Source organism: Camelus bactrianus, chromosome 24 (genome assembly GCF_048773025.1).
Source record: "Camelus bactrianus isolate YW-2024 breed Bactrian camel chromosome 24, ASM4877302v1, whole genome shotgun sequence".
In the NCBI taxonomy this organism is placed as follows: domain Eukaryota; kingdom Metazoa; phylum Chordata; class Mammalia; order Artiodactyla; family Camelidae; genus Camelus; species Camelus bactrianus.
In genome coordinates, this window is record NC_133562.1 from 9,511,130 (window position 1) to 9,536,900 (window position 25,771).

At 46.4% G+C, this 25,771-nt stretch overlaps 1 protein-coding gene across 4 annotated transcripts in view; it reads left to right on the top strand.

Moving 5' to 3' along the window:
• The window catches only part of LAMA3 (laminin subunit alpha 3), a 211,988-nt gene that overhangs the window by 133,091 nt on the left and 53,126 nt on the right, over positions 1–25,771 (top strand). For 2 of the 4 annotated variants that reach the window (XM_074352153.1, XM_074352154.1), the window contains 9 exons: positions 3,419–3,563; positions 4,248–4,388; positions 5,653–5,814; positions 7,912–8,010; positions 10,196–10,279; positions 12,438–12,668; positions 16,551–16,664; positions 20,153–20,262; positions 22,571–22,651. In XM_074352153.1, coding sequence (XP_074208254.1) covers positions 3,419–3,563; positions 4,248–4,388; positions 5,653–5,814; positions 7,912–8,010; positions 10,196–10,279; positions 12,438–12,668; positions 16,551–16,664; positions 20,153–20,262; positions 22,571–22,651 — 1,167 coding nt within the window. Of the gene's footprint in view, positions 1–1,397; positions 1,692–3,418; positions 3,564–4,247; positions 4,389–5,652; positions 5,815–7,911; positions 8,011–10,195; positions 10,280–12,437; positions 12,669–13,715; positions 14,042–16,550; positions 16,665–20,152; positions 20,263–22,570; positions 22,652–25,771 lie in introns of those variants that run through there. The other 2 variants (XM_010958042.3, XM_074352155.1) reach the window with 2 other exon arrangements.

A 25,771-nucleotide genomic window follows, 5' to 3' on the forward strand; every position in this document is an offset into this window, starting at 1 on the left:
TGTTTTGTTTTGCTGGGGGAGGGGCGGGCCTTAAATTCTGTTTTCTCAGATATCAGTATGTTTTATGGCTCAAACCATATCGAGTGCCGACTCCAGTCTGGGGGCTGTGCCTCATGCAGAAGGCACACGTGCCTACTACCAGGAGGTGCTGGTCTGTTTAGGGGAACCTATACTAACCAAGAAGGGCTGTGCGGCGTAGTGAGCGCCTTACTGTGTGCAGGCCGCAGGGGTGTGATGTGGCCCTGCCCTGCACCACTTCCGTCTCGCCATCCTTTGCACGAGAGCCCTCCGCACCTCCCCATTGTCTGGGAGCATAAAGACCAGCTTCCCTGATGCTCTGACCCCCACTTACCCTAACTTAAGCCACAGCTTTCTCCTCTGGCGTGGCCTTTTTCATTTTTTCTAAGCACTTTTGGTCCAAGTTCAGTTCTTTGGTTATCAGTTCTCCTTTCGCCTCTCCTGTTACCCCCAAATTATACACATCCTTCAAGGATCATGTGTTAAAGGTACAAATGCAAGGAAGGCATGTAGCCTGTAAGACCGCAGAGAGACCCTCCTGAAGCGCATTATAAGCTGAGCCGCCCCATCGCTCCCATAATTACCTCGCTTCCTGCACCTCTGTGTCCTGTGCCCTCAGTGAAAATGCATCAGGGTCAAGACTAACTTCTTCTACTTTGTCCCCTCCCTCCCATGTCCCCTAACACAAGGATGTGTATATGGAAGGCACTCAGTAATTACTGAATGAGTAAATAAATGAATGAAGTAGACTTTGGATCTTAGGTTCAAACTGGACTTGATGTGAGTGCAATATTAAGGGACCCACCGTATTTAAGGAGCAAAGGGTAGCTTTGACACCTGAGTTTCTGGTTATCTGGGAGCCACGCTGGCACCTGCACATGCCCAGATATTGTTGCATACGTTTGGCGCTGAGCCCATTGCCGTGGAGGTGGCTGCGCTTGACCTGCATCCTTGGTGCTGCTACTCTGCACCTCCTGGCAGCAGGTACTGGAACTTCCTTGCTGGTGCAGTGAGGGCAGCTCCTTGGTTAGCACAGCATCTCCCTGGAGACGTGTGCAAGGTCAGGCTGACTTGAGGTTGTTTTTAAAAGATGTTCAGCCAGACTTTGAAGAGAAGTTCCCACTTTGTTCCCTGTTGTCATGGCACCACCAAAAGCTCCTTTGGTTGCTTGTTTTTGCATAGGATTCGTATGCTCGATGCTCTAAGCGTTGCATGATTCAGGAACCCAGACATTGTATTCTCCACATTTTGGTGAACTCCTGCCCATCGGTCCCACCTGGGTCCACAGGGTTCAACACACAGGTCGCTGCTCATATCACTTGGCTCAGCTTTTTTCTTTCTTTCTTTCTTTTTTTTTTTTTCTTCACATATACTCTTAGGTGCTCCTTACATGCTGAGTGAGTCTCAGCACTTGGTCTTGTTACTGACATGGACACGCCCTCCCAGCCCAGCTCTCCATCACGTCATCCCACGGACATTCTGAAATCAACAGGCAGACGAATCATGGTTTCACGTCTGTTTCTCCTTGTCTCAATGAGCAGCCTGCACCACTGTCCTCCCTGCAAAACACTCCCATTCCTTTCTTTTCCAATAAAGTGAAAATGTAAGAAATAGGCTCCTTCTGTCTGTCCTCACCTTCAAGGCCCAAGTCCAGGGCACTTGCTCGGGGGCCTCTCTCAGCCTTGTCCACCGATGGCAGCGAGGATGTGAGAGCCTCATTTGGCGCCAGCATTCAGTGACTGTGCCTGTGGGCCAGTAGCTCTGTGCGTTTGCTACAAGAAGTGTCTTGGACTTCAGGACAACAAGCTGCCCAAGCTGGCACTTGGTGACAACAGCACTGTCCATGCACAGCGTCCTCTCCCTCATGACCAGGTGGGAGGAGCAGAGGACACCCAGGTTAAGTCAGGTCATCGCCCAGGTTCCTTTTCTGATCTAGGTTTCCTCTTCCCAATGATTTTACTTGGAGGGGTTGTCTGTACCCTCTCCCTTCCCATCTCTAGCCCACCAGAGTTCCAGTGCTCCAGAAATAGGGCCAGTCAGTTCCCTGCTGGACCGTGAGTGTATTTAGCCTGAGAGTCACAAGAAGAGAGTGGGTGTTATTAACCTGTACCTAGGAACCCTCTGCCAGTGAGTGCAAACTGTGTGTGAGAATGAGTGAGTGTGTGTGTGTGAGAGAGGATGTAACCTGTGCGTGGGTGTAAGTACTTTTCTGAGAAGGTGCCCTGTAGTTTATCCAGCTTCTCAAAAGGGTCCCTGACCCCTTCCAAAGCTGGCAACCCGGCACCAGAGCGACCACTCTGAGCAGAAGGTTTGCACTTTCCACCTATATTCCTTATACGTGTGATTTGGAGAGTACTTTCCTCTTTATGAAAAGATTCTCTGCAGATATCAGGGATGGAGGGAGGGGACAGGGCTGGGAAACACTAAATGACACTTGACCTGCCAGTAAGCCTTGCAGGTAAAACTGATTTTTCCTTTTTCGCTGTGGGGAGTGGGGTAAAGGGACACCACCTGCCCCAGTTAGCTGATGCCATAACAAGAGTCACAGTAGCAAATACTGCACGGCACTGTCCTAAGGTTTTGACATTTTTATTTTATTCTATTCTCACAATATCCTGTGAAGCAGATATTACAATCTCCATTTTTACAGATAAGGAAACTCAGTTGTAAAGAGATTAATTTGCTCAAGCTTCTGCATCCTATAAGTGGCAGAGTTGGGATTCAGACCTAGGCCACCTGGTCCCAAGTTTGTGTTCTTAATCAAGTACAAAATTCTTTACTTGATTATAAGCAGTATTTGCCAAAGGCAAACTTACCGGCATATAGAGTTACATTTGTCTTTTTGTGTCCTTCCTTGCACCCCAGAGCGCAGCAGCAAGCCTGACCCTCAGAGTCACCACCTGCAATGGTCATTGTTTCTTTTTTAAAATAAGGTATAGTTGACATGTAACATTAGTTTCAGTTGTGCAACATAATGATTCAATATTTGTAAATGTTGTGAAATGGTCACCACCATAAGTCTAGTTAGCACCCAGCACCATATATGGTTATGAATTATTTTCTTGTGATGAGAACTTTTAAGATTTACAGATGTGCAATATGATATTATTAACCATGGTCACCGTGCTGTACATGGCACCCCCAGGACTTATTTCATAACTGGAAGTGTGTATCTTTTGACCCCTTTCATCATCAAGATGATGGTCATCTTGAGATGCTTTATGTAAGTGCCTTGTATCTCCTTCTCTCTATCTTGTCTTGGACGCTAGCGCCCTGTGGGCAGGCACTGTGTCTGTTTAACTGGCTTCATACAGCGGCTGCTCTGTGGCAGGGCAGGTCGACTTTAGAACTATGTGTAGAAAGATGATGGAGACTTTTGCTTCCTTTACTTTGCGTACAGTTGCAAGCCCAGAATCACAGGGCGGCAGTGTGACCGATGCGCTTCCGGGTTCTACCGCTTCCCTGAGTGCCTTCCCTGCCGCTGCAGCAGAGATGGGACTGAGCCAGGAGTCTGCGACCCAGAGACCGGGGCTTGTCTCTGCAAGGTAGGACGGAACTTGCAAAGCCAGGGACATCAGCCACTGACCAGTGTGGAGGGGTTTCGTGTTGAGTCATCATATAAAAAAATCCGTGGGACATGGGACTGACCCATGATAGATTTCCATAATGACTGTAGCATTTTATAATCATTCTCATTTATAGAAATAGTTAGAAGACACCCTCCTCCTACACTTGTCTTGTCCTCTGAAGAGTCCACAGACCTCCTAAAGAATCTTATGACATACACTGACCTCCAGAAGAACAGGCACAAACCTTTCAGGAGGTCCAAGCCGATCCCTGCCCCTGGACCCCAGCTTAGTAATCTCTGCTCCAAGGGGCTCTGCCAGGTTGTAAGAGAACTTCCACTTCCCAGCGGGTGTTTTAAAGAGACAGTAAGTGGGATGAGCCTGCCCCTCTGTACTGGGACTTCTTCTGGTGCTGTGTCTCTACCTTCAAGATGCCAAAGGGCATCTTGTGAAATCTAGGAAATCCTCTGTTCTATTTGCACGTGGTGTAAACATTCGAATAATTGGTGTGATATAAAAGCTTCACAAGCATGTATCTTGGATGCTTTGTTAGCGTCCATGTTCCATTATCTTATGCTGGTACTTAATTTGTGCAAGTAGCTCTCTTCCACCAGAGAAGCTTTAGGGGGAAATGATGTCTCATTTCATGTTTTTCTTTGACAGGAAAATGTGGATGGTCCAGAATGTAACATGTGTCGAGAAGGATCATTCTACCTGGACCCAGAGAATCCCAAGGGTTGTACCAGCTGCTTTTGCTTCGGAGTAAATCACCGCTGTCACAGCACACATAAACGAAGAGCCAAGGTAGGCAGGGAATTAGAGTCCTTTTGTTTTTTATTGAGTATTTCCGAGTGAGGACGTCATGAATTGGCATGAAATGTGAAGGGTGGTGGGGTGTTCCGTACGTTGCTCGGTGAGAATGTTAAGCGCGGTGCTCGCCAGTCCTCCTCCTGCAGCCTTCTGTCCCGAGCTGTCTTTGTGCTCAGACCCTCAGTTTGTCAGGTCTCTGCCCCAGTGTCACGGGTGTTCGGAGACGCCGTCCCTCACTGCGCCCTCACCCTGTGCCCTGACCTTCTTTGTGTACTTCAGAGCCGTGATCGCCGCGCTAAAGGTCATTTATTACCTCTTTTCCTCATCCACTGGCAGGCAAGCTCCTTGATACAATCCCAATGCGCAGAGCAAAGTAGGTGCTCAGTGAACACTCATCACTCCCCCTCGTTTGTGCCTCCCCCCCCCCCCCCAGTTTCTTCTCATCGGCTTCTCTTCCTGTTCCATTTTCCTTCTCACCTGTTTTACTATAGCTTTTCTTTGGCCACTTTTAAAATTAACCCAATGAAGCTAAAACTTTTGTTGCCTTTGTTACTCCATGAACCACTAGTCTCAGGCTGGCTTTCTTTGTGACAGTCGTGTCTTATGTCCAACAAGTATTCAAAGAAAGGTTATTTTATATATTTTACTGCCTGCCTCCCGAAAAGAGTGTAGGCCTGTAATTAGGGGGGAATAAAGTTAGTTTGTAAATCCACCCTGAAGTCTCCTCACCCCCAGGGGAACCCGGAAGCATTATTCCGAGTCTATGCCTCATCAGTTCCTTCTCTTTCTTCCCCTCCTAATTTAACTCCCGGCTTCCTTTGGGATGGGGGAAATATTTAATTATGACGCTCCCTTTGGAGAACAATCATGAGAGCAGGCCTCTGTGTTCCACATCAGCTTCTCTCTCAGGAGCTCACCATTAAAATGCGCCCAAGTCCTAGTTGATATTCCGAACCTTATTTATGTGTCATTCGGATGTTTATGCCTACTTAACGTCAGGAACCAGGATGTGTGCCGGGCCACCAGGATACATCCCACGTGCACACGCTCACTACCCTCTAGGAATTCCCAGCTGCAACGGGTCAGACAGGGGCTGAGTGGGTGTGAACTCCACCACGGGAAGCAGACATAAGAGGAGGCGCATGAGGGAAGCTCTGAAGCAAGGTGGCTGCCCCTTGGCTCTTTCTCTTCTGCATAATCCAGCCATCGCTGAAGAAACCACGGGTGCATATTCTCATCCCCTGCTTCTGTGTTCCAGTTTGTGGATATGATGGGTTGGCGCCTAGAGACCGAGGACGGCGTGGACATCCCGGTCTCATTCAACCCGGGCAGCGGCAGCGTGGTGGCAGACCTCCAGGAGCTGCCCGCAACGGTTCACAGTGCGTCCTGGGTCGCACCTCCTTCCTACCTGGGGGACAAGGTAACCAGGTCCCGCTGTTCCTCCTCACCCTTGCTGCACCTCCTCCATCACTGCACGAGCATCACTTACTAGGTGCTTGGAGTGAAGGTTCAGGCAGTTCAGGTTACTAAAGCTGAAGAAATCAGGTTAACCACAAATGCAGAAGATGGAGAGACTGAGGACGTTGGAGCCTCGGGTACCCCACATGCATTGCCTATCAGCAAAAAAATTATGCACCAGGTTTTGCTTGATTTTCACTTAATGCCAAAGAATTCTCCTCCGGGGAAATAACCATTTAAATAACATGTGCTGTGAATGGAACATGTAGGCTTTTAAAAGCCAGTGCTGAGAATTCTTTGTTTTAAAGCACAAGAAAGGCTCCTTGACAGGAAAACAAAAGCTGCGAAGTGACTCATGGGCTTATTAAAAGAAGTACAGGATTCAGCGACGGAGTGGCTTTCATCAGCAGTCACGTGCGGGTAGTTAGACGCTCCTGGGGAGCTTATAAACCAGTTGCTTTCCCTTTGCTGCAGAAATGACTGCTCCAGGATCTGGCCACCTGCACTCATTTCTAAGAACTCCTTCCTCCTGCAGAAATACCCTCAGTAACACATGCGCCTGGTGGCCAAGGACAGAGCTCTGGAGAAGGGGTGACAGATTACCCGCAAACTTCACAGCTTGAAGCAGCAGACCCTTATTATCTTGCCCAGTGTCTGTGGCTCAGGAATCCAGGAGCAGGTGGCTCAGGGGCTCTCATGAGGTTGTGGTCAAGGTGTCAGCCCCTGCTGCGGCCGTCTGGGACTGGAGGGTCCACTTCCAAGCCCACTCGCGTGGTTGTCGGCAGGCCTTGGTTCTTGGCTGGCTGTTGGCTTCCTGAGGCTGTTGGAGGCCTCAGTTCCTCATCACAGGAGACCCTGCGTAGACTGCCTGAAGGTCCTCGTGATGTGGTAGCTGGTTCCCTCCAAAGCAAATGGGAGAGAGAAGAGAGAGACCGAGAGAGAGAGAGACCGAGAGACAGACAGAGAGCATGCACAATGTGTTTATAGCCTAATTTCAGAAATGACACACCCTCACTTCTGCCATTTTCTAGTCATTAAGAGCCAGTCGCTAGCCCAGCCCACACTCAGGGCGGAGAAGCAAACTCCACCTCTTGAGGGCAGGAGTATTGAAGAATATGTAGACATATTTTTAAAACCACCTTGGCCTGTCAAAAAGGCAATACTTAGTCTCAATAAGATGCTTCAAGATGCTGCTTGGAATACTTCCAGACTCTAAGGTCACAACTGTGAAGCTTTGTAGGGTGTAGGTTCTAGGGAAGAACTTCAGTGAACTGGGAGCCCGGACGGCTTGCCCCTCCTCCCTGCTCCCACTCATTTGCCTTCTCCAGTAAGGGTGCTTTGTCTGCCTGCCCTGAGGGGATGTGGCCTCTGATTTCCACCCCTCGGTCACACCTTCCTTCTTGATCAGTTTTTACTTTAAGGGTGGGGGATATCAGGACCAGAGGTGACGGTACTGTCAGAAAACAGCTGTGACCTCGCCTCCACGTCTCGGCCACCATCGTGCTGCTTGCACAGACCGGTGGTGTTGGGGGGGGGGGTCCCTGGGCCTGATGGTGCAGTCGGACACGGCTGATCCACCAGAGGACACAGCGTCACTTGGGAAACATTTGCCATCTGCTTTCAGGGGAAGGTTTTTTTAAAATTTATTTTTAGAGGTTCTTTTTGTCACTGACAGATATTAACCAGTTCTGTCAGTTAAGTAAGAAAGCAGTGGCCTAGATTTCTTGGAACAGCTGTGGATTAAATAAACATTTTGGTTTAGTAGTCATCCAGAATAAAAGGCTCTTATTTGTTTCTGTGTGACGGTTATTTTTCTTTTTAACAGAAGTATCTTCTTGCTTGTAAAACTCAGTCATGTTCATATTAAACATTTTAATTGACATAAAAGGGTGTAAAGTAGGAAGTTAAAATACCGTGTTTAATTCCACTCTCTGGAGATGACCACTGTTAACCGGTTGACTGTGGATCTTTCCAGATCCACGTGCCAGTGGACTTTGCAGGTGGGTTAATGTTGCTGTCGGCTCTTTTAATGCTGTTGATCCTATTATGTTAATTTCAGGTGTCCTCGTATGGTGGCTACCTCACCTACCAAATCAAGTCCTTTGGCCTACCTGGTGACATGGTTCTTCTGGAAAAGAAGCCGGATGTGAAGCTCACCGTAGGTGTCAAAACACCACCCACGTGGCAGGAAGTGACAGTTACGATTGGTGCTAATCCAATTTTAGGACATCTTGATAAGCAACCTACAAAAAGTTTGGATTAAGTCATTTCCAGTATTTTGTAGAAACTAAAATGGAAGTTTAGAGCAAGTCCCACCTCCTCAGGATCCTCTGTTCCTGACCAGGCCAGCCCCAGCTGGCTTCTCTTTCCCTCCCTTGCACCCTGACTGCTCACGGTCAGTGCCTCATCGTAAACTCATTTCATGTTTCTGTCTTTCAATTTAGTCTCACAGATGTTTTTTGAGACCTCCCTGTTGGCCAAGCCACGTTGCTGGGCTCATAAAGGACAGGTGATCCCTGTCCTTAAAAAAAAAATGCAATCTGAGAGGGGATGTGAGAAATGGGGAAAGATCTACAATCCACTGAACAGTAAGCATTTGAGACAAAGTCCAAACAAAAGCTTCTGTGGGAGCTGGAGTCCAAGTAGGAGCTTATGTGGTTGAGATGCCATCAGAAGTCTTCAAAGAAAAGGTTAGTTTTGAGCCACACCTTTAAGAAGGGACGTGAGAGAAGAAAGGTCCTTCCCCCACAGAGAATAAGGTGAATGAGGCAGAGAGGCAGTGCTCAGGGGTGACCAGTGCCACTCGGCTGTATTATCAGCATGTGCCCAGTCATTGAAAACAAGCCGGGGAGGGTAGGAGGGTGGGTGTCTAAGGCTATGATAAGGAATTTGGCCTGAGGTAGACAGCGGGGAGCCCCTTTGGTTTTTTCAGAAGAGAAGTGATATCCACATTCTCTTGTCCAAAACTGCAATCTAGAAAATTTCTTGAGGGCAGAGGCAATATCACATCCTGCTCTGAATCCCCTACAATGTAGGGCACAGAACCTTGAACTTGCATTGGGTGCCAGAGCCTGAACTTGACTTTGTTTCTGGTTTGTGTACTGTGATTAATGCGGTGCAATTCCAGCTTCCTGAAGGGTTTCCTTGTGTCCCTCACTGTTGAAGAGGGACTGGCAAATCCCACACTGCTCGTCCCAGCTGAGGGCCTCGCGTGCTGCTAGGATTTGGTGATCAGGCACTGCTGTGTTGTGCTTTGTTTCCACTGGCACCGAAACGTATTGAACTGTTGTTTTAAAAGCTCAAAGGAATCTTTGCAAAACATCTTGAAAATGAAGCACCAAGACTTTAGAGTTATAGCCTAAGGAAAAATAGCTGCACGATTAAAAATACTGTTACGACATGCTGTATTTCAGCTGCTTTATTTTTGCAGAGCACCTCAAATTCAGGCCATTAGTATGCCTATATTTTACTGCCTATGTTATTATGCAAACTGTTGGAATTCATGGAGAAGCGATGACCAAAATTTCTTCTTAATTTATCTTCAAACATGGAAACTAATTTTGGCTCATGAAGCATTTACTCTGTTGCTTTGTCCCAGACCACTGAAATTTAAAGCCTATGGAGTGTGTTTCTTAGATTAAGATTTTCAGTTGGTGATCGCCGATAATGCTCTTCTTCCTGAAACTCAGGCTCTAATGAGTGAAACTCCAGCTTTTGGGTTTGGTGCTACAACAGAAAAGGGGTACTTCTGTGTGGGGGTGTAGGGTGAGGGTGCTGGTGGTGGGTGGTGACTCTCCCATCGGGCCCTTAGGAGCCCCTGTGATGGGGGACGAGTGTGCGGAGACTGAGAGTGAGTGAGGCTGGATCCCACGGGGTGCGGGCGGTGGGACTAATTCCACCCGAGTGCCAGCTCTGCAGCCCCGTCTATGCAGCCTGAACAGCTGGCCCTGCCAACCCTCCTGCCCTACTCACCCTCCTCACTAGCCCACCCACCCGAGCACCCTCTTGCTATCAGAGCCTGGTCCTGTAGGCAGGATGGAAATGAGCACCTCATGCATTGACTGCAAAGCATGGTTTAAAAAAATTGCTTCCATCTTTTAAAGCCACTTTGACTGGTGGGAATTTTCCTCATTTCCTATTTGTGAAAATGGACTGTACTGGGTATTCCTGCTCCATGTTACTAATCATTTTGCCAGTCAGTTCATTTTGCAGCTACTTTTTAGAATCAGGCATTTCCTGCAATGTAGAAATATCCATAGATAGACATTTGTTCTTAGACCAGTCATAAACCTCAGAACATCCCAGCCCAAGCCACTGACGCAGTCATGTTTCTCTTTAACCAGGGTCAGCGCATGTCCCTCATCTCTGAGGAGCCACGTCCCCCCCGGCCAGACCGGTTGCATCACGGGCGAGTGCAGATGGTGGAGGTAACGCAAAAGCATCGTGAATGGTTCTTGGTGATCCTTTTTGTCCTATCATGTCGTTCTTTCAAACAGTTGTGATTTTTGACTTAGTTTATGAATTTAAAATCTAAGGATTTCAAATCTATTTATATAGATAGAATTTAGATATATAAATTTAAATATAAATTATACAAAAGATACAGAATTTGATCCTTGCAGGGCTTTGTTTGCACCATCTTTGTGGCACTTACCGTTGTCGCCTGTTCTGCAGCTCAGTACCTGTGTCTTCTAAACCCTGTGAGTCTGTCAGTGCTACGAGGTAGCCTCCCTCAGGGCCTGGGACCTGGGGACTGTCCAGCAGATGCTTGGGGTGAATAGAAAAGTCCCCAAAGCATCTAACACCAAAAGAAATAAGAACAATCTAGCTAAATAAAGGAAAGCTCATCACAGCACAGAACATTGTTATTACAACTACTTGGTTACAACTTCCCCTTTAAAGTAATGTTCCAATTATATTAAATATATCCTCAAGATTATACTTTTCCAAGTGCCTTGAACTCACCCACATATTGTAACTTTTCTGTCCTGGTCTATCCGTACAATGGAATACTCTTTGGCAAATAAATGGAAAAAAGTATTAATACCTTCCACAATGTGGGTGAACCTCAAAACCTTTTATGCTGAGGGAAAGAAGCAAGGCACGAAAGGCCGCGTATTACATGGTTCTGTTTATGTGAGAGAGGTGATGCCAGCAAAAACGGTGAAAAACCGTTCCAAATTTGTCCTCCATAAAAGCAGTGAGAAAACTGGCAAAAATGAAGTGGTAAAAATCAACGATTTTAGGACTCTGACAAGCCAAGATTCACAGTAATCTGAAAAGCATTTATTCAAGAAGAATGGCTGAATCTTTTCCCAGTAAATCCTGCAGTACTGCAGGATCTGCAATTGGTTGAATTGGGAATTCAGAACCACAGATATGAGCCAATGGTGAAGTTATATGCAGATTTTTGATGGCTCAGGTTGTCACCCCAGCCCCCTGCATTGTTTAAGGGTCAACTGTATATTCAAAAGACCTGAAAGCGGGATTTGGAAGATGTTTGCACATCTGTGTTCATTGCAGCACTATTCACAATAGACAGGAGGTGAAAGCAACTGAAATGCATATTGACAAATAAACAGATAAAGAAAATGTGGCATATGCACACACTGGAATATTACTCAGTCTTAAAAAAGGAGAAAATTCTGTCACATGCTAGATTGTGAATGAAACTTGAGGACATTATACTAAGTGAAATAAGCAAGTCACACAAAAAAACCAAATACTGTATGATTCCATTTACATGAGGTATTTAAAGTGCTCAAATCCATAGAAACAGAAAGTAGAATGGTGGTTGCCAGGCGCTGATGGGAGTGGAAAACAGGAGCTATTGCTTCATAGGTACAGAGTTTCAGTTTCATCAGACAATAAAGTTCTAAAAGTCTGTTGCACAATAATGTAAATATAGTTAGCGCTTGTACTGTACTGTTAAAAATGAGTAAGATGGTAAATTTTATGTTACATGTTTTTATCATCATAAAAGTAAATACTATGAATATGTGTGCAAGAAAAATTGTACTTTCTGTCACAACTCTGTGCATTTATGAATGATCTGAGCTGCGTGACTTACTTGGCTTCTGTCTGCCTCTCTCCTGTATCTTTCTCACTCACTTTGTGTGTTTGCACAAACAACAGTGCACTTTAAAACAAGCCTAATGCTGAGAAGTCTGATTTCGTGTCATTGCTCCTTATTTCCTGCCTTTATTTCTCCCCCTTTCCCAGGGTTCTCTCCCTCCTTGGGAATAATCCAGACATGTGACTTCTGAATATAAACACACTGTTGTCTACTTACCTGTCTTATTCCATTTTATTTTCCCTGATGCGTTTTATTTATTCTTTTGTTTTGGGGGTGGGGTGGAGTGATTGGGTTTATTTAATTCATTGATTTCATTGTGGAGGTACTCGGGATTGAACCCAGACCTTGTGTATGCTAAGCGGGCACTCTAACACTGAGCTATACCCTCCCTGCCGTCCTGATGCATTTTAAATGTCTTTTCCTGGACTCATCGCGGATGGCTGTCTCTTTGAAGCCCCTGGGAGTGAGCTTGCCCAAAGGAGACCTTGCCTCTCTGCTTTCCCGTGCAGGGGAACTTCAGACACGCCAGCAGCGGTGCCCCCGTGTCTCGGGAAGAGCTGATGACGGTGCTGTCTAGACTGGAAGGTGTGCACCTCCGGGGCCTCTACTTCACTGAGACGCAGCGGCTCACCCTGAGCGGGGTGGGGCTGGAGGAGGCCTCGGAAACAGGAAGTGGACGTCGAGCACAGAATGTGGAGATGTGTGCCTGCCCCCCTGACTACACTGGTGACTCATGTCAGGTAGGAAATGCCGCTGAACCATAAACCCCCCGCCCCCGGGGACTCCCGTGGCAGGCGCTGCTGTCTGCTGTCCAGCACTGCTGCACGGTCTGGGGCGCTCTGCCCATCCAACAGGTTTCTGCTGGGCACTAGCTTCTCTCTTCCCTGGACCACCTTCAGGTATTAAATATGAAAAAAAAAATCACGAATGTCTCAAAAGCCACTGGAAAGCCACAGGAGCTCAGTAGATCCCAGGGGTTGCAGAAATCTGGACTTCCCAGGAAGGAACCTGCCAGCGGGCATCCCAGTGTGTGAGCCGCTGCTTTCCCCGTAGCTGACCCAGGGTTCCCTTGCTTTTCTCTAGTCCAGGGCTTCCCTCCGACCACCCACCCCCAACAGAGCTGTAGGCCAGAGAATATCCTGATTCTTCAAGGGGAAATTGCAGTCCCAGTTTCCAGCTCACTGCAGATCCTCATTTGAGATCCAGTCAACCTGACTGTCCTCAGGGGGTTAAAAAGTGCCGTAAAATGAAACTGTCATGTCTCAAGCTGTAAACGTGGTCTCTTCCTGAAGAGAGGGAAGGAAAGCACCAGGGTTAGTGCAGTCTTTAGGAAGTAGCAAACATTGTCGTTCTCAGTAGTCCAGACACCTGTCAGATGTGGATTTAGCAACGTCCTTCACTTTCTCTCCTGACCCGTGGACAGCAGAAAACCCCAAGGTGATCTGCACATCAGTTCCTTTTTTAACCTGCAAACAGATTACCCGCCGTGGTTTTCTGGGGGCTCCTGCCTTGTACTGTTCAGTCCACAGGGGCCTGTATTCTTCCCCTTCCTTCTCCCTCTTTTCTAGCCCGATTAACTGAAATCCATAGCCAGAGGGAAAGAAAGGGCCCTCTGGATTACCACCCTCCTGCCCAGGGCGTGTTCCTGGCGCATGACTCAGCCTGTGATTTACAGCTGCCCGAGCCGTCTAAGGGTGAGGTGGGTAGAAGGTGATGCTGGCCCCACCTGGCAGGGATTACAGAGCGGCGCGCTTCCCTGCGGGACTGTTATGTGCGCTCCCTCACAGGCTGACTCATGGGTGAAGTTTACAGGTGGGGCCTCTCGCCGCAGACTGCCTGCCTTACCTGAGTCAGCCGGGGCCTGGGCACTGAGCAGGAAGGGCAGGTATAAGAGCAGAAGGCGGAGGTCTGTGTGCGACCGGCCGGACGCCCAAGGACCAGGATGCCCCCGGCAGCAAGGGGGTCTGCCCGGAGCATGGGGTGGCTGTGGATCTTTGGGGCAGCCCTGGGGCAGTGTCTGGGGTACAGTTCACAGCAGCAAAGGGTGGCATTTCCTCAGCTTTCCGGTCAAAACCAACTGCAAGCAAATTATGTGGAACTTAAACCCAACCAGGTAATGTCCCTTTTACATTTTGGTGTGGGATGGGGAAGAGTTCCCAGTTTTGTGAGATTTTAAGTGAGGGTGATGGGTGGGCTAGGGGAGGGGCTACTGGCTCCCCCTCTCGCTGAACGGCAGTGTTTATTACGGTGTCTGACAGATCGCTCTCCTGTGCTGTTAACCGCAAACCCTATAAACATCAGGCCACCGGGAAATGCCGAGGCAGCTAAGAGTTTGAATGCTTGTGGGATGTTAATATGCTATGAAATTTTGTGCTCTGTGGAGAGCTACCCAAGCCTCAGAACGAGAATCTGATACCTATAAGGCTTCCAGATTCTGCTTGGGAGAAAAATTACCGAAAGGCAAACCCTGAGAATCAGTGAAATCGCTGTTGAAGAAAAGTGATCAGTTTTGTATAATACCCAACAGATGTGCTTCAGTTTGCCCGGCACTAAACACTCATAAATTCTGCTTTCATTCTCTTTAAACTTCCTGGATGGTACATGTATACTCACAGAGAAATAGATTCTATGGCTGCTGGAAGTTTGACAGGGACATAATTTTATCGTTTGTCTTACAAGTTTATTGGAAAAGTTACCCTGAAAAATGATCACCTAAAAAAAGATTAGTTGCAAAACCGCTTTCCTGAGATAATATATTAAGATACATTGATTTTCTTTAGAATAAGTGTTCAATGCAATCTGAATAGTTGAACAGAATTTTATGTTAAATGTGGAGTCTGTGTGCTGTTTACAGAGGTGAGCACACGATTGTATTTCAGTAACTGACAAATGTCCGGAGAGTCACATGGTGCAGTACTCTGGCAGAGTACTTTTCTCTTTCTAATCAAAAGCAAATTAAGATGGGTGATTTAACTTTAATTAGGATAGACCATCTGCCCCCCTCCGCCCCCAAAAGCATGTTTAATTAAGGCATTTACTTGGGCATGTTGTCATAAGCAAACCAAATAGATTTATTTATTTAGATAATTTGTTCTTTACCAAATCTGATTCTTTTATAAGCATGTAATGCGATACGTGGTGATAGTGATAAGGCACGTATCTCTGTTTGTAGAGATTGTAGACACGATCACACCATCATTGGTCGAATTTCCTTCAGACGTAGCTCTCCGTTGTGCTTTCAGCTCAAGAACATTCCTTTCATGCTTCGATTCTCCCTTAGACAAGCCTATTCATATAACACACAAAGTAAGCGAATGCATTCTTTTGCCTACACATGGTCCCTAATAGCTGAAGGGAAAATTATATTGGAAATTATAGTATTGTTATTGTGTACGATTTGGCGTCACTGTACAGTTTTGGAAGGTGCTTCTAGCAGCAACTGGAATATTCCATCCTGGGGTGTGTGTGAGCTTCTCTCTCCCCAGCCTGACCAGGCAGAGACCTTTAAGGCCATGGATGAATGAGAATAGATTCATTTCAAAATTTCCCTTGACTGCAGCTTCCAAGTCTTACAGACGTATTGGCTGTTTAAAGAGATTAGATAAAAGATGATGCCTCCAAGATAAGCCATATAGGAGGTCAGTGAAAAAAACTAGGGACAACTGACTTTGATCAGTCACTGATTCGCTCTGCCAAAATACAGAAAATGCCTGTAATTCTCTTTAAAGACAGAAACCTAAATGATTTTTTACTGGCTGGTTTAAGAATAAATGCTTCTTTTTTTTCTCTTGGAGGCATTTTTTTTGCTAGAATGTTTAAAAAGAAATCAGTTCATTAAAAGTAAACCATAATTCTTTTCATCCATATGAAAGATAGTAATGTATTACCCTGGAGAGAGACAACATAGTGCAGATAGAAATAATCTAAGCAATATTGAACGAGAGGAGACCACACTCGGAGAGGTTCCCTCAAGCTGGGTCTTTGTGTTCAATTGGAACCCAACATCCGTGCAAAGTTCTGTATGAGAATGCAGCCCGTTCCTTTCCCTGGGGTTCCCTGTCGCCCATAGACTGGTGAGCGGCAGTGAAATGGTTCCGCCGGTTCTGCCAGTATTGTGTGGATCCCATTGAAGACCCCATCTTTCCCCCTCCTTCCATACTGCTCCCCGGCCTGCCCAAACCCAGACTTGGAGAGGGAATGGTACCCAAAGAGAACTTGAACTTGAAGGGATTTGCTCAGAGGTCCTCCCCCACCGAGGACTGAGGTCCCGATCCTCTTTGCATTTTCACCACTCCACGCCTCCACTTGCCCACAAAGTGACTGGCGTGAGGAGGAGGGGCACCCCACTCCCACGCTCCCCCCTCCACACTTCCCCGTTCTCTGATTTCCCCACCACATGACTCCCACTCAGGCACAAACACACGCACCTGCCATGGTGTGGAAACACATAGAACCTGCCCCCAAAAGAGCAGTTGAGCCCGGCTAGTATTTGAAAGTAGAAATCCACATACCGACTAAAGGAGAGAAGATTAAAAGGTGAATGCTTGACAGTCAGAATGGTCACATACTTTGGATAATCATTTTCTTTTTTGGTATTGACAAACACTTTGTTTGAAAACTAGGGGTGTAGCCCTGGATACTATCGGGATCACAAAGGCTTGTACACTGGACGGTGTGTTCCCTGCAGTTGCAACGGACATTCAAATCGATGCCAGGATGGCTCGGGAATATGCATTGTGAGTAAATTTTTGCTCTAATGCTACCAGCAGACAATCTGTGTCCCCCCACCCTCCCCTCACTAGGCCCTGAGACATTAGATGTCGGACCTCCTACCAAACCCTAAATTTGCTTTGTCACCGTAGGAGACTCCAGTGTAACCAGGCTGAATTATTTCCCACTCCCTTTTTCCTCCATTTCAACATGCGCTGTCACAGAACACCTGTCTGAGCAATTACATTACACTTTAGCTTCAGAATGTCTCTCATTAAATGATAGTAATGGGTAGACGTAGGGCTTAACTCTTGCCAAGGCTTAGTAAATCAGAGCCACTACTTTGGACCCCAGTTTTGTTTGGGTGACAGGAGGCTGTGGGAGAAGAGCCTCGTTGCTGTCAGATGAACAGCAGCTCCAGAAAGCAATCAGAGGAGATGCTAAAAGAGAGGTTTAAGGTCCATCAAACACTCACCCCGATGGCTGTCGAGGCCATGGGTTCACGTGGGAAGACAGGCGAGGGGAGTCCCTGTTGTTTAAGACGTATCTGCTGGAAAGCTATCTCCTTTGGGAATATTTTAGAAAATTCTCCCACAGAAGATTAGATTCTCAGGAGATTTTTCTCACTTTCTATTCTGCTGCCTTCTTCCCTGTCATCAGAGTTCCTTTCCCTGGTAGCCAGGGCTTCCCCAATTAGAAAAACGCACAGTTGCAAGGAAAGGAGATAGCGTGATCCCCCCCCCCGCACACAGAGCCCCCACTTCTGTGGTGCTGTCTGCAAGTGCGTTCTCCTGGCACAGACTTCCTCCACATTGTGGAAGGCACCTAGAGTGTGTTCCAACTATTTGAGTTCCTAAACTGTTTTAAGCCTGTTCAGCGTGTCCCAGGGAACTGCTTCCTCTACAAGATGGGACAGGCCAGGGCAGGAAATTGTTGTAAAGAGCCTGATAGAATATTCTGTAGGGTTTTAACCTTATAAGTAAAAAAAAAAGAATAAAAGATGTTGGGAAATACTGTTTTCCAGCTCCTGGGTATCCTCATATAATAACTCATGTTTCGTGCTGTTGCCAGGTGTCCTAAAGGTAGACCTTTTTAATGAAAAACACTTGCCATTGAACCACTGCAGAATGTTGAGTCCACTTTATAAAAGTTGCGAAAGAGCAAAGGGAGTTTACTCTGTAGTCCATGTGCCCAGGGAAGGGATCACTAGTGAGAGTCGTAATTCATGTTCTAATCAAACAATAAGATTTTCTTCCCCACGTCCTTCTTTGCGGCCCCGACTTCACTTGTCCCTGATGGCCACGTGGCCTCTAGAAATGACTCATTCAGGAAAACCTCCCTGAGTACATGCCGTTGTGGGGGACTGAGCTAAGTGCTGGGGTTAAAACCGCCGACGTAATCCCTGCCCTCGGCAGGCTTGCTGCCTCCTGGGGGCTGTGTGTGCGCACACGTGCACCTGCAGCTGTGTACGCAGGCACACACGCGCGTGCACAGACATGGGTGCGGCCCGATGGCAGGCAGGGAGTGCTGACACTGCTCTCAGCGTGGCCGCTGCTGGGAGCCTCATTCTCAAAGAACAGAAGTGAGGAAACCAAGCATCTTTCACTATCAGACGAGCCGATTCCTCTGCAGATTGGCCTTCACCTCTCAAGGTCCAGAAGCAACTTTTAAATCCAGGACCCTCACACGTGTGCAAACCTCCATGTCGTCTCAAGAATAAACTTGGAAGTTTGAAAAGAAACCAGCCCAACCCTTTGTCAGTCCTGGGGAGGCAGCCAGAGCAGTGGTGTGTCCCGTGGGTGCCGTTGGCCGGAGGGACCTGTGGTGACAGGCTCCCTTCTCTCTGCTGAGACCCCGCCCGTCCCTCTTCTCCTGGCCCGCTTTCTCCCCGCGTGTCGTCCTCCCTCCGCCGCCATTCCCCTGCCTTCTGCTGTCCCACTCCCCCCTCATCTTCCTCTCTCTCCCATCTCCCTCCCCCTTTCTCTTCTCATCCTCTTTCTTTGATTTTCTTCCTTATTCTCGGCCCGCTGGAGCCCGTCTCCTCCTGCCCCCAGGATGATTTATCTGAAACTCACAGCTGACCTGGGGCTCCCCTGAGGCTCAGGACCGGATGTCCAAGCCCCACGGGGCGGCCTTAGGGCTCCCTTGATCTGTGCTGCTGCCTCTCCAGATGCATCCCGCCCCCTTGCCTGTCGCCCTCCGGATACCAGCGGCTTCACGTTGCCCACACACGCTGCTGTGCTCCTGCAAGGCTCAGGTTCTGTGTGCACTGATCCCTGTGCCCACAATGCCCTTCCATGCTTCTCTACCCAGCTAATTCCTCTGCTTCTATCCTCCACCCAAGCTCATTGCCTCCCCTGAGGCTCCTCCGGCTCTTCCTGGATGCTGGCACACCTTGTCTTCCTGTTTCCCCATTGTATTGAAGATGTCTATTCACAGGGCTCTGTCTACCCGGAGTCAGGGTACCAGTCCATCTTCACGTCCCTGGTACCTAGCATAGCTGGGCACATGGTTCATGCCCAGGAGATGTTTGGTGTCACATGGAGCTGGGAGGGCATTGCTGTGGGAGTGGATATGGATTCATTCATTCTCTCACTCATTCACTTAGTCACAGTTGAACAGGGAAACCTGATAGGCAGTTGCCTCATGTTTGCAGGACTGATGAAGACAGCTTCCAGGGTAGATGCTTTCAACTGAGGGTGAAGACACTCAGACACTCTTATGGGACTTTATCAGGAAACACAGGTTCTAACCCTTTCTACACTCTTCTTCCTGTACCCCTGGCAAGGATCAGAGCTCAGAGGGTTAGTTGGAGTTTTAGGTGGGTACAGGTGGCTTCACCGCAATTCTTGTTTCTCCCTGTTCTTGCTTTCCCAGTGTTTTCGGCTCAGAACTGAGTAGACACAGGACTAAAATATCTCTCTTCGGGCATGTTGTTTAAAATTGTCACTTGGAGTTATAAAAGAAAGGAAGCTGATGTGGAAAAGTAAAGACATAGTTCAAAAGAACAAACATTTCTGAGAGAGTCAGGGCAGCTGAGCGAAGTGAAGGTAAAGGAAGCCACCAGCACCCTCACCCCACACCCCCGAGAGACTCTTCTGGGGGTCCCACAAAAGTGGGTATTACTTTATATTTTAAGAAAATTAAAATGGTATGCAAATCATGCAGCAATAATATTGATTTATAATAAACACTGAGGCCCAGAGAGGTGAAGGGACTTGCACAAGATCCCACAGCTACGAAATGTTAGCGTGGGATTTGAACCCAGCCGGTCTCTGTTTCATCCTGCCTCCCAGTGGTAGCAGCGAATAGCAGATGGCAAGGCACTTCCATGTTTATTCTAGCACCGACAATGGTTGGTTAGACAGAAAAAACATACAGGCAGTAAAACCGATATCACTCTGTAGTGTCAGTGGACTTGAGTTACAATCGTGTGAGTGATTAAGATGACCATGATCTCGATGGTAATAAATGTAGTAGGCTGTTATTAATTTTACTGTTTTTCTGTCCCAAGAACTGCCAGCATAACACTGCTGGGGAACACTGTGAACGCTGCAGAGAGGGTTACTATGGGAACGCCATCCACGGATCCTGTAGGGTCTGCCCATGCCCTCATTCAAACAGGTACTGTGGAAGTTTGGAAATAATCTATAGAGACAGCTTGGTGGGTGCCTGTGCAGGGGGTGGTGGTGGGAGGAAATGGGAAGGGACTGTTAGAGGGTCTGGGACTTCTTTTAGGGGTGATGAAAATGGTCTAAAATTGTAGTCACAACATTACAATTCTGTGAACGTACTAAAAGCCATTGAATTGTACATTTTAGATGGGTGAATTATATGATCTGTAAATTCTATCTTAATAAACCAGTTCTATTAAAAAAAGAATAAACAAAAAGTGCAAAACAAAACCAAAACAAAAATAGGCTTTCCAGCTTGTATGCTTTTGTGTATTTCCTGGAGAATATGGGTAGCGGGTGTGGGAAGCTGTCACACTCAGTAAGTATGGGCACAAATACCTCTGACGTATAGTTTCAGGTAGAGATGGGTTGTGCTGTTGATAAAAAGGTTATGTGGTTGATGGCGAGTGAGTAGATTCTTTAAAGACGGGTGCAGGAGGGCTCTGGAGTTGTTGGGTAGGGACCAATGAATGATGAGATGGAGTAAGCCGTAGCAATATCTTAGCAATGATAGTTCAAGGCAAGAGGAAAAAAAAAAAAAAAGATGAGAAAGCCCCTGTAATGTTGTGTTTGTGAACAGTAAGAAGGCAAGAGCGGCTGGATTCCAGTGAGGGAGAGAGAGGGGGCGGGGAGATGAGGTTGGCAGGGCAGCCAGGGTTCAGATCCTGTACCTTGTGGGCTAGAGTGAGGCCCTTGGATTTTATCCTCAGTGTGATGGGAGCCACAGGACAGTTCTGAGCCACAGGGTGGTGTGATCCGCATTGTCGCCCAGGCTCCAGTATGGCCAGTGGACTTTGTAAATAGAAAGCTGCCGTGTTCCTTTCACGGGAATCCACGTTCTGTTTGGCCCTGTCTTGGCACCTTGACATAGTCTTGCTCATTATGACATGTTCACTGTGAGCCTAACGAAGTATTAACAGGTAACTAAGTGAAGCAAGTTTTGGTTTGAAAATCAGAAAGATACTGATAAAATATCAGTAGTTCTCGGGAAGAAGAACTTGTGTGGACTGCAAGGCCGGTTAATACCAGCCAAGTTAGCGGAGAAATCGGCCAGCTCTCAAAATTACCAGAAGTCACCTGCCCAGGTGTGGAGATGCATGTTTGAAATGCACACCCTGTCTGCTATCTGTGTATTTGATACCCCTTAAACCTGCCCAGTCCTGTGTCTTTATTTGTAAAGGGATCTATCACTTGACACTTGCCCAGACTTGTTTGAACAGACTCTAGAGAGACTGCAGAGCAGCAAGATTTCTACGGGTGCTCGGGGAAAGCTTTTCATCTTTGGCTGCAAAGCATATTATCATCAAGGTCAGCTTCCAGCTTCCGTGCTGCTGAAGTAACGCGCAGTTACTGAGATGTATTGGCAAAACCCTATTTTTATCTAATTCTCTTGCCAACGATATTAATACTGCTGACAAATGTCTCACTGTCCCTTTAGAGGCGGAACTCTATATCCATCTAATCGGCCAAGAGAAGCTTCCCGAATAAGAATTCTCTTACCAGCAGGTGATCAATGGAGTTCTTTTCCCTCAGATTCATGTCAGTGTAATGTTCGAAGGACACAGACATTTCACAAGGCAACAAGGCTTTTTCATGGTCTCTTTGTTTAATTTTAAAAAAGAAGAAGCTTCTCAAATAGACGCCAGTTTAGAACTAAAAGAAAGGGAATCAAAATTCCAACCTGAGTTGAAAAATATGGAAAGCACCAATGACTGTGCCAACAGAGATGGCTGGACCTAAAGCAGGCTCTGTGCTTTAGTCCCCTCTAAAGGGCTCGCAGGACCTGGCCCCACTGCCACTTTTTCTTCCCCGGAGAGATTGTGCCCAGTATAAAAGAACTAGAATAAATAGGGAGAAAAAAAAATTTTTTAAAGAATCAGGACTCTCTGTTCTTTTTTTCTGCCTAGACTTGTTTTATTCATTCCTTGTTATTTCTGGGAAAATGCTGCTGTAATCATCTCTTCCAAACTGAGTTACTGTACTCTGTCTTAAGGGAAGGAATGTATTTCTCAAGCCAAAAATAAAACAAAACAAATGCCTTCAGTCCTTATTCACCCAAATCTGCCCAATGTCAGCTGAAATAATTCATCATTATCTCTACAAGTCTTGATGGGCAACATGTTCTTCACACAAAGGGTAGCCAGACCCTTGGTTTCCAATTTCACTGAAAGCCAAGTTGGATTTTTTTTCTTTGGGCAAAAAATGAGTGTAAAGCTTGTTGGTTTATGTTTTTACTGGTTTTTTTGTCTTTCTTTAAGTTTTGCCACCGGCTGTGTTGTGACTGGTGGAAATGTGAAGTGCTCCTGCAAACCTGGATACACAGGAACACAGTGCGAAAGGTGGGTGCTGGTCCTCCCCCATCTCGGAGGTGGGGGTGGGCAGGCTGCTGCCCACACCTGCACCTGGGCTGTGGGTGGGGCTCTGCTGGGTCGTGGCTCAGAGCTAGGGGTGGGGCTGCTGGTTTCACTGAAGCTGGAAAAAAGTCTCTTGGGAAAAATACAAGGCTGCTCACTTAATAAATCATTAACCTCTTTCTCTTCCTTGTTTTGTACCTATTTCAGAAATTTGAGAATGAGGTCCAGTATATATGTCATGGCCCTATACTCACCAGCAAACACCTCCATATACCTACATACTTATAAATACACCTACATACCCCCACCCCCATCCATGCACACCCCGCATACCCCGCACATCTCTACAAGCCCCGCCCCCTGCAAATACCTACACACTCCCACCTTCACATAAACTCATCCATTCATAGTCCTATCCCCAGTGCTTGCCTTTTACACAAACATTCAGCTCTGCATACTTCTACATACACACACAACCCTAGCTATTCCAACACACACACCCCCTCTTAATGCCCACAGGATGTTCTGAACACTTGCAGGACAGTCTGTGTCTTCCTCAGTTCTGAATCCCTAGTGCCCAGTATGGTCCTGTTCATATAATAGGTGTTCAGCAGTGTTTGTGAAACGAAAGAATACATGTTACAAAATGGAAAGTAGGTACTTGATTATAAAGGGCCACAGAGCCAAGCTTTAGTTTTTCACCAGCAATTATTTCATGATTAGCTACTGTGCCCAGGGCACTGCCAAGTATTGTGAAGACTATGGAAGGTGCTTGTAATGTAGACAGGAAGGTAGCGCACATCTATTTGGAAAAGTAACAGTATAACAAAGGAATCACATGGACAATGTATTTTTAAATTTAAAGTAACTATCATAAAGCCAATACATAACTATTATAAAAATGTTGTAATACAGGTGAGCAAAGAATTAATAAGGCAAAGAACATTATAATAAGTACCTACCCCTACATCACCTACTCATGTGTGCTCACCTACAGTGTTTTCCTAATCATTTTTGCCCACAGAAAACCACTGTTAAAAGCTTGTACGTTCTTACAGATCAGTTCTATATGCAGATTTTTTCTTTTTAAAGAAGTAGATTCCATTTTGCTTCGTGTTTTGACTTGTTTTCTCATCTAATAGTATATCAGTAACATCTTTCCATATCAGTAAGTATTCAATGATAGCATCCTGTCAGGTCCAGGAAGTTCCACTGAGTTGCCATAATCCCCCACTATTGGTCTTTGAGATAGTTTTACTGTTTTACAGTCAAAGCAGCACTAAGAGTAAATCCTTTTAGCTAAATATTTGTGAACAAAATCCTCAAGCTATAATTATAGAAGTCCATCTTTTGGGTCAAAGTGTAAGTACACTTTTTCAGACTTTTGATACATTTTGCAAAATTGCCTTCCGGAAAGATTATATCTGTTTACTACACTACTGGTGGCAAAAGAGCAACCGTCTGCCTCCGGTGGATGCGAAAATGGCCAGTTTTATAAACATTTGCCAATTTGATAGGGAGACGTTGCATGTCATTTTAATTTTTTTGTTTAATAATTAGATTGGATTTTTTTCATGTGCTTATTGACTATTTGTAAATCTCATTTTTTAAACTACTTTCCAAGTCTTTTACTCATGTTTTCTAGCAGAATGTTCTTTTATTCTTTTATTGGTTTGCACAGATTCTCTTAGAGGAAACAAATCCTTCATACTATATGTTGCAAATATACTTCTCAGTTTTGTTTTTCGTTTGTATGTTTCTTGGTTTTGTTTCTGTCAATCTGAGATACGCATCAGCTAAGTTTTATTATATTTGTATTTATTCTTTTATCCTTTAGGGTTTTGGCTAGTAGTGTCTTGCTTAGAGAGGTTATATAAATGCTCATTGGTATTTTCTTTTGGCACTTTGATGGTTTTATACCATACGCTCAAATTTTCATGTTGGTGAAAATTTGGAACCTCGCCTTTTGGTGGTGTTGCATCTCACAGGGCAAATAGGTAAGGGTCAACATGTAAGTTGAAAACTGACCAGAGTTTAAATAACGCTGGCGATCCCTATATCCCATCGCTCAGTAACGCAGGGGCCACGTTGTATGAAATGCACGTGGTGTCTGGTTACAGCGAAACCACGCTCCGCAGAGGGAGACATTCACCCCCGGAGAGGCCCAGGGACGCCGAGCCCGGCTAGGCGAAGGAGCAGCAGACTCACAGCCCTCACGTCATGCTCACTGCAGGACGGGCGCTCACGGGGTGCTGGGACAGGCACTCTGGCTGTTTTTCCCTCCTACTCCCATGCTCTCACACTCTTGTCTTTATTTTGCCAAGTACCTTTAGTTGAATTCACTGAAGCTAAATGTGTTCAAAATTTCTATGTAAACTTGGATTTGTTCTGTGACATTTGTTTTGTACACTTTACTTGGTTCTGGTGTCATTATCACTCCTGCATCATTTCTGAAACTATAAAATGGCTTTGAATATTTGATTGAGCAAGGCTCCCCTTGGAACCCTTATTTAAATTTTTCCTGGACCATTCTATTATCTTTATGGATACCATTTAGAAGAGTTTCACCAAATTTCAAAAAACAGAAAACTAATTCAACTGGATTTCATAGGAAGGCAGGGCCCTTGGGGTTATCTGAGACATTTTGTGGACAAGGTGAGACTGAGGGAGGGCGAAGGAATGACGAGAACCAGGTGGAGCTGGAAGGTGGAGGTAGAAGTCAGCTCAAGTCAGGGAAGTAATGCAAGAAAGCCCACGGGCCTAGTGGGTACCTGCCTGGGTGGGAGGGCGGCTGCCTTATTACGGGGAACACTGAGCCTTGGCTAAGGGTCTGGGCACTGTCCTGTGGCAGAAAGGAGTGATTCAGGATTCTTTTATTTTTCATTTCTGCAAGAGGAACGTGGCCTGCACTTGCCTCACATCTATTGTTCATTCTTTCTTTCAATAAAAAATGTATGGCGATCCTAGTTTATGCCTGCGCTGTGCTCAGTGTTAGAGACACAGTAGCCGCCAGAGCACAGGCTCCGCCCTCAAGGGTTTTACAGTCCAGTGGTGGCCAGACATACAAGTGAGCGGATAAAATAGAGAGAGAACGTGGCTGGACTA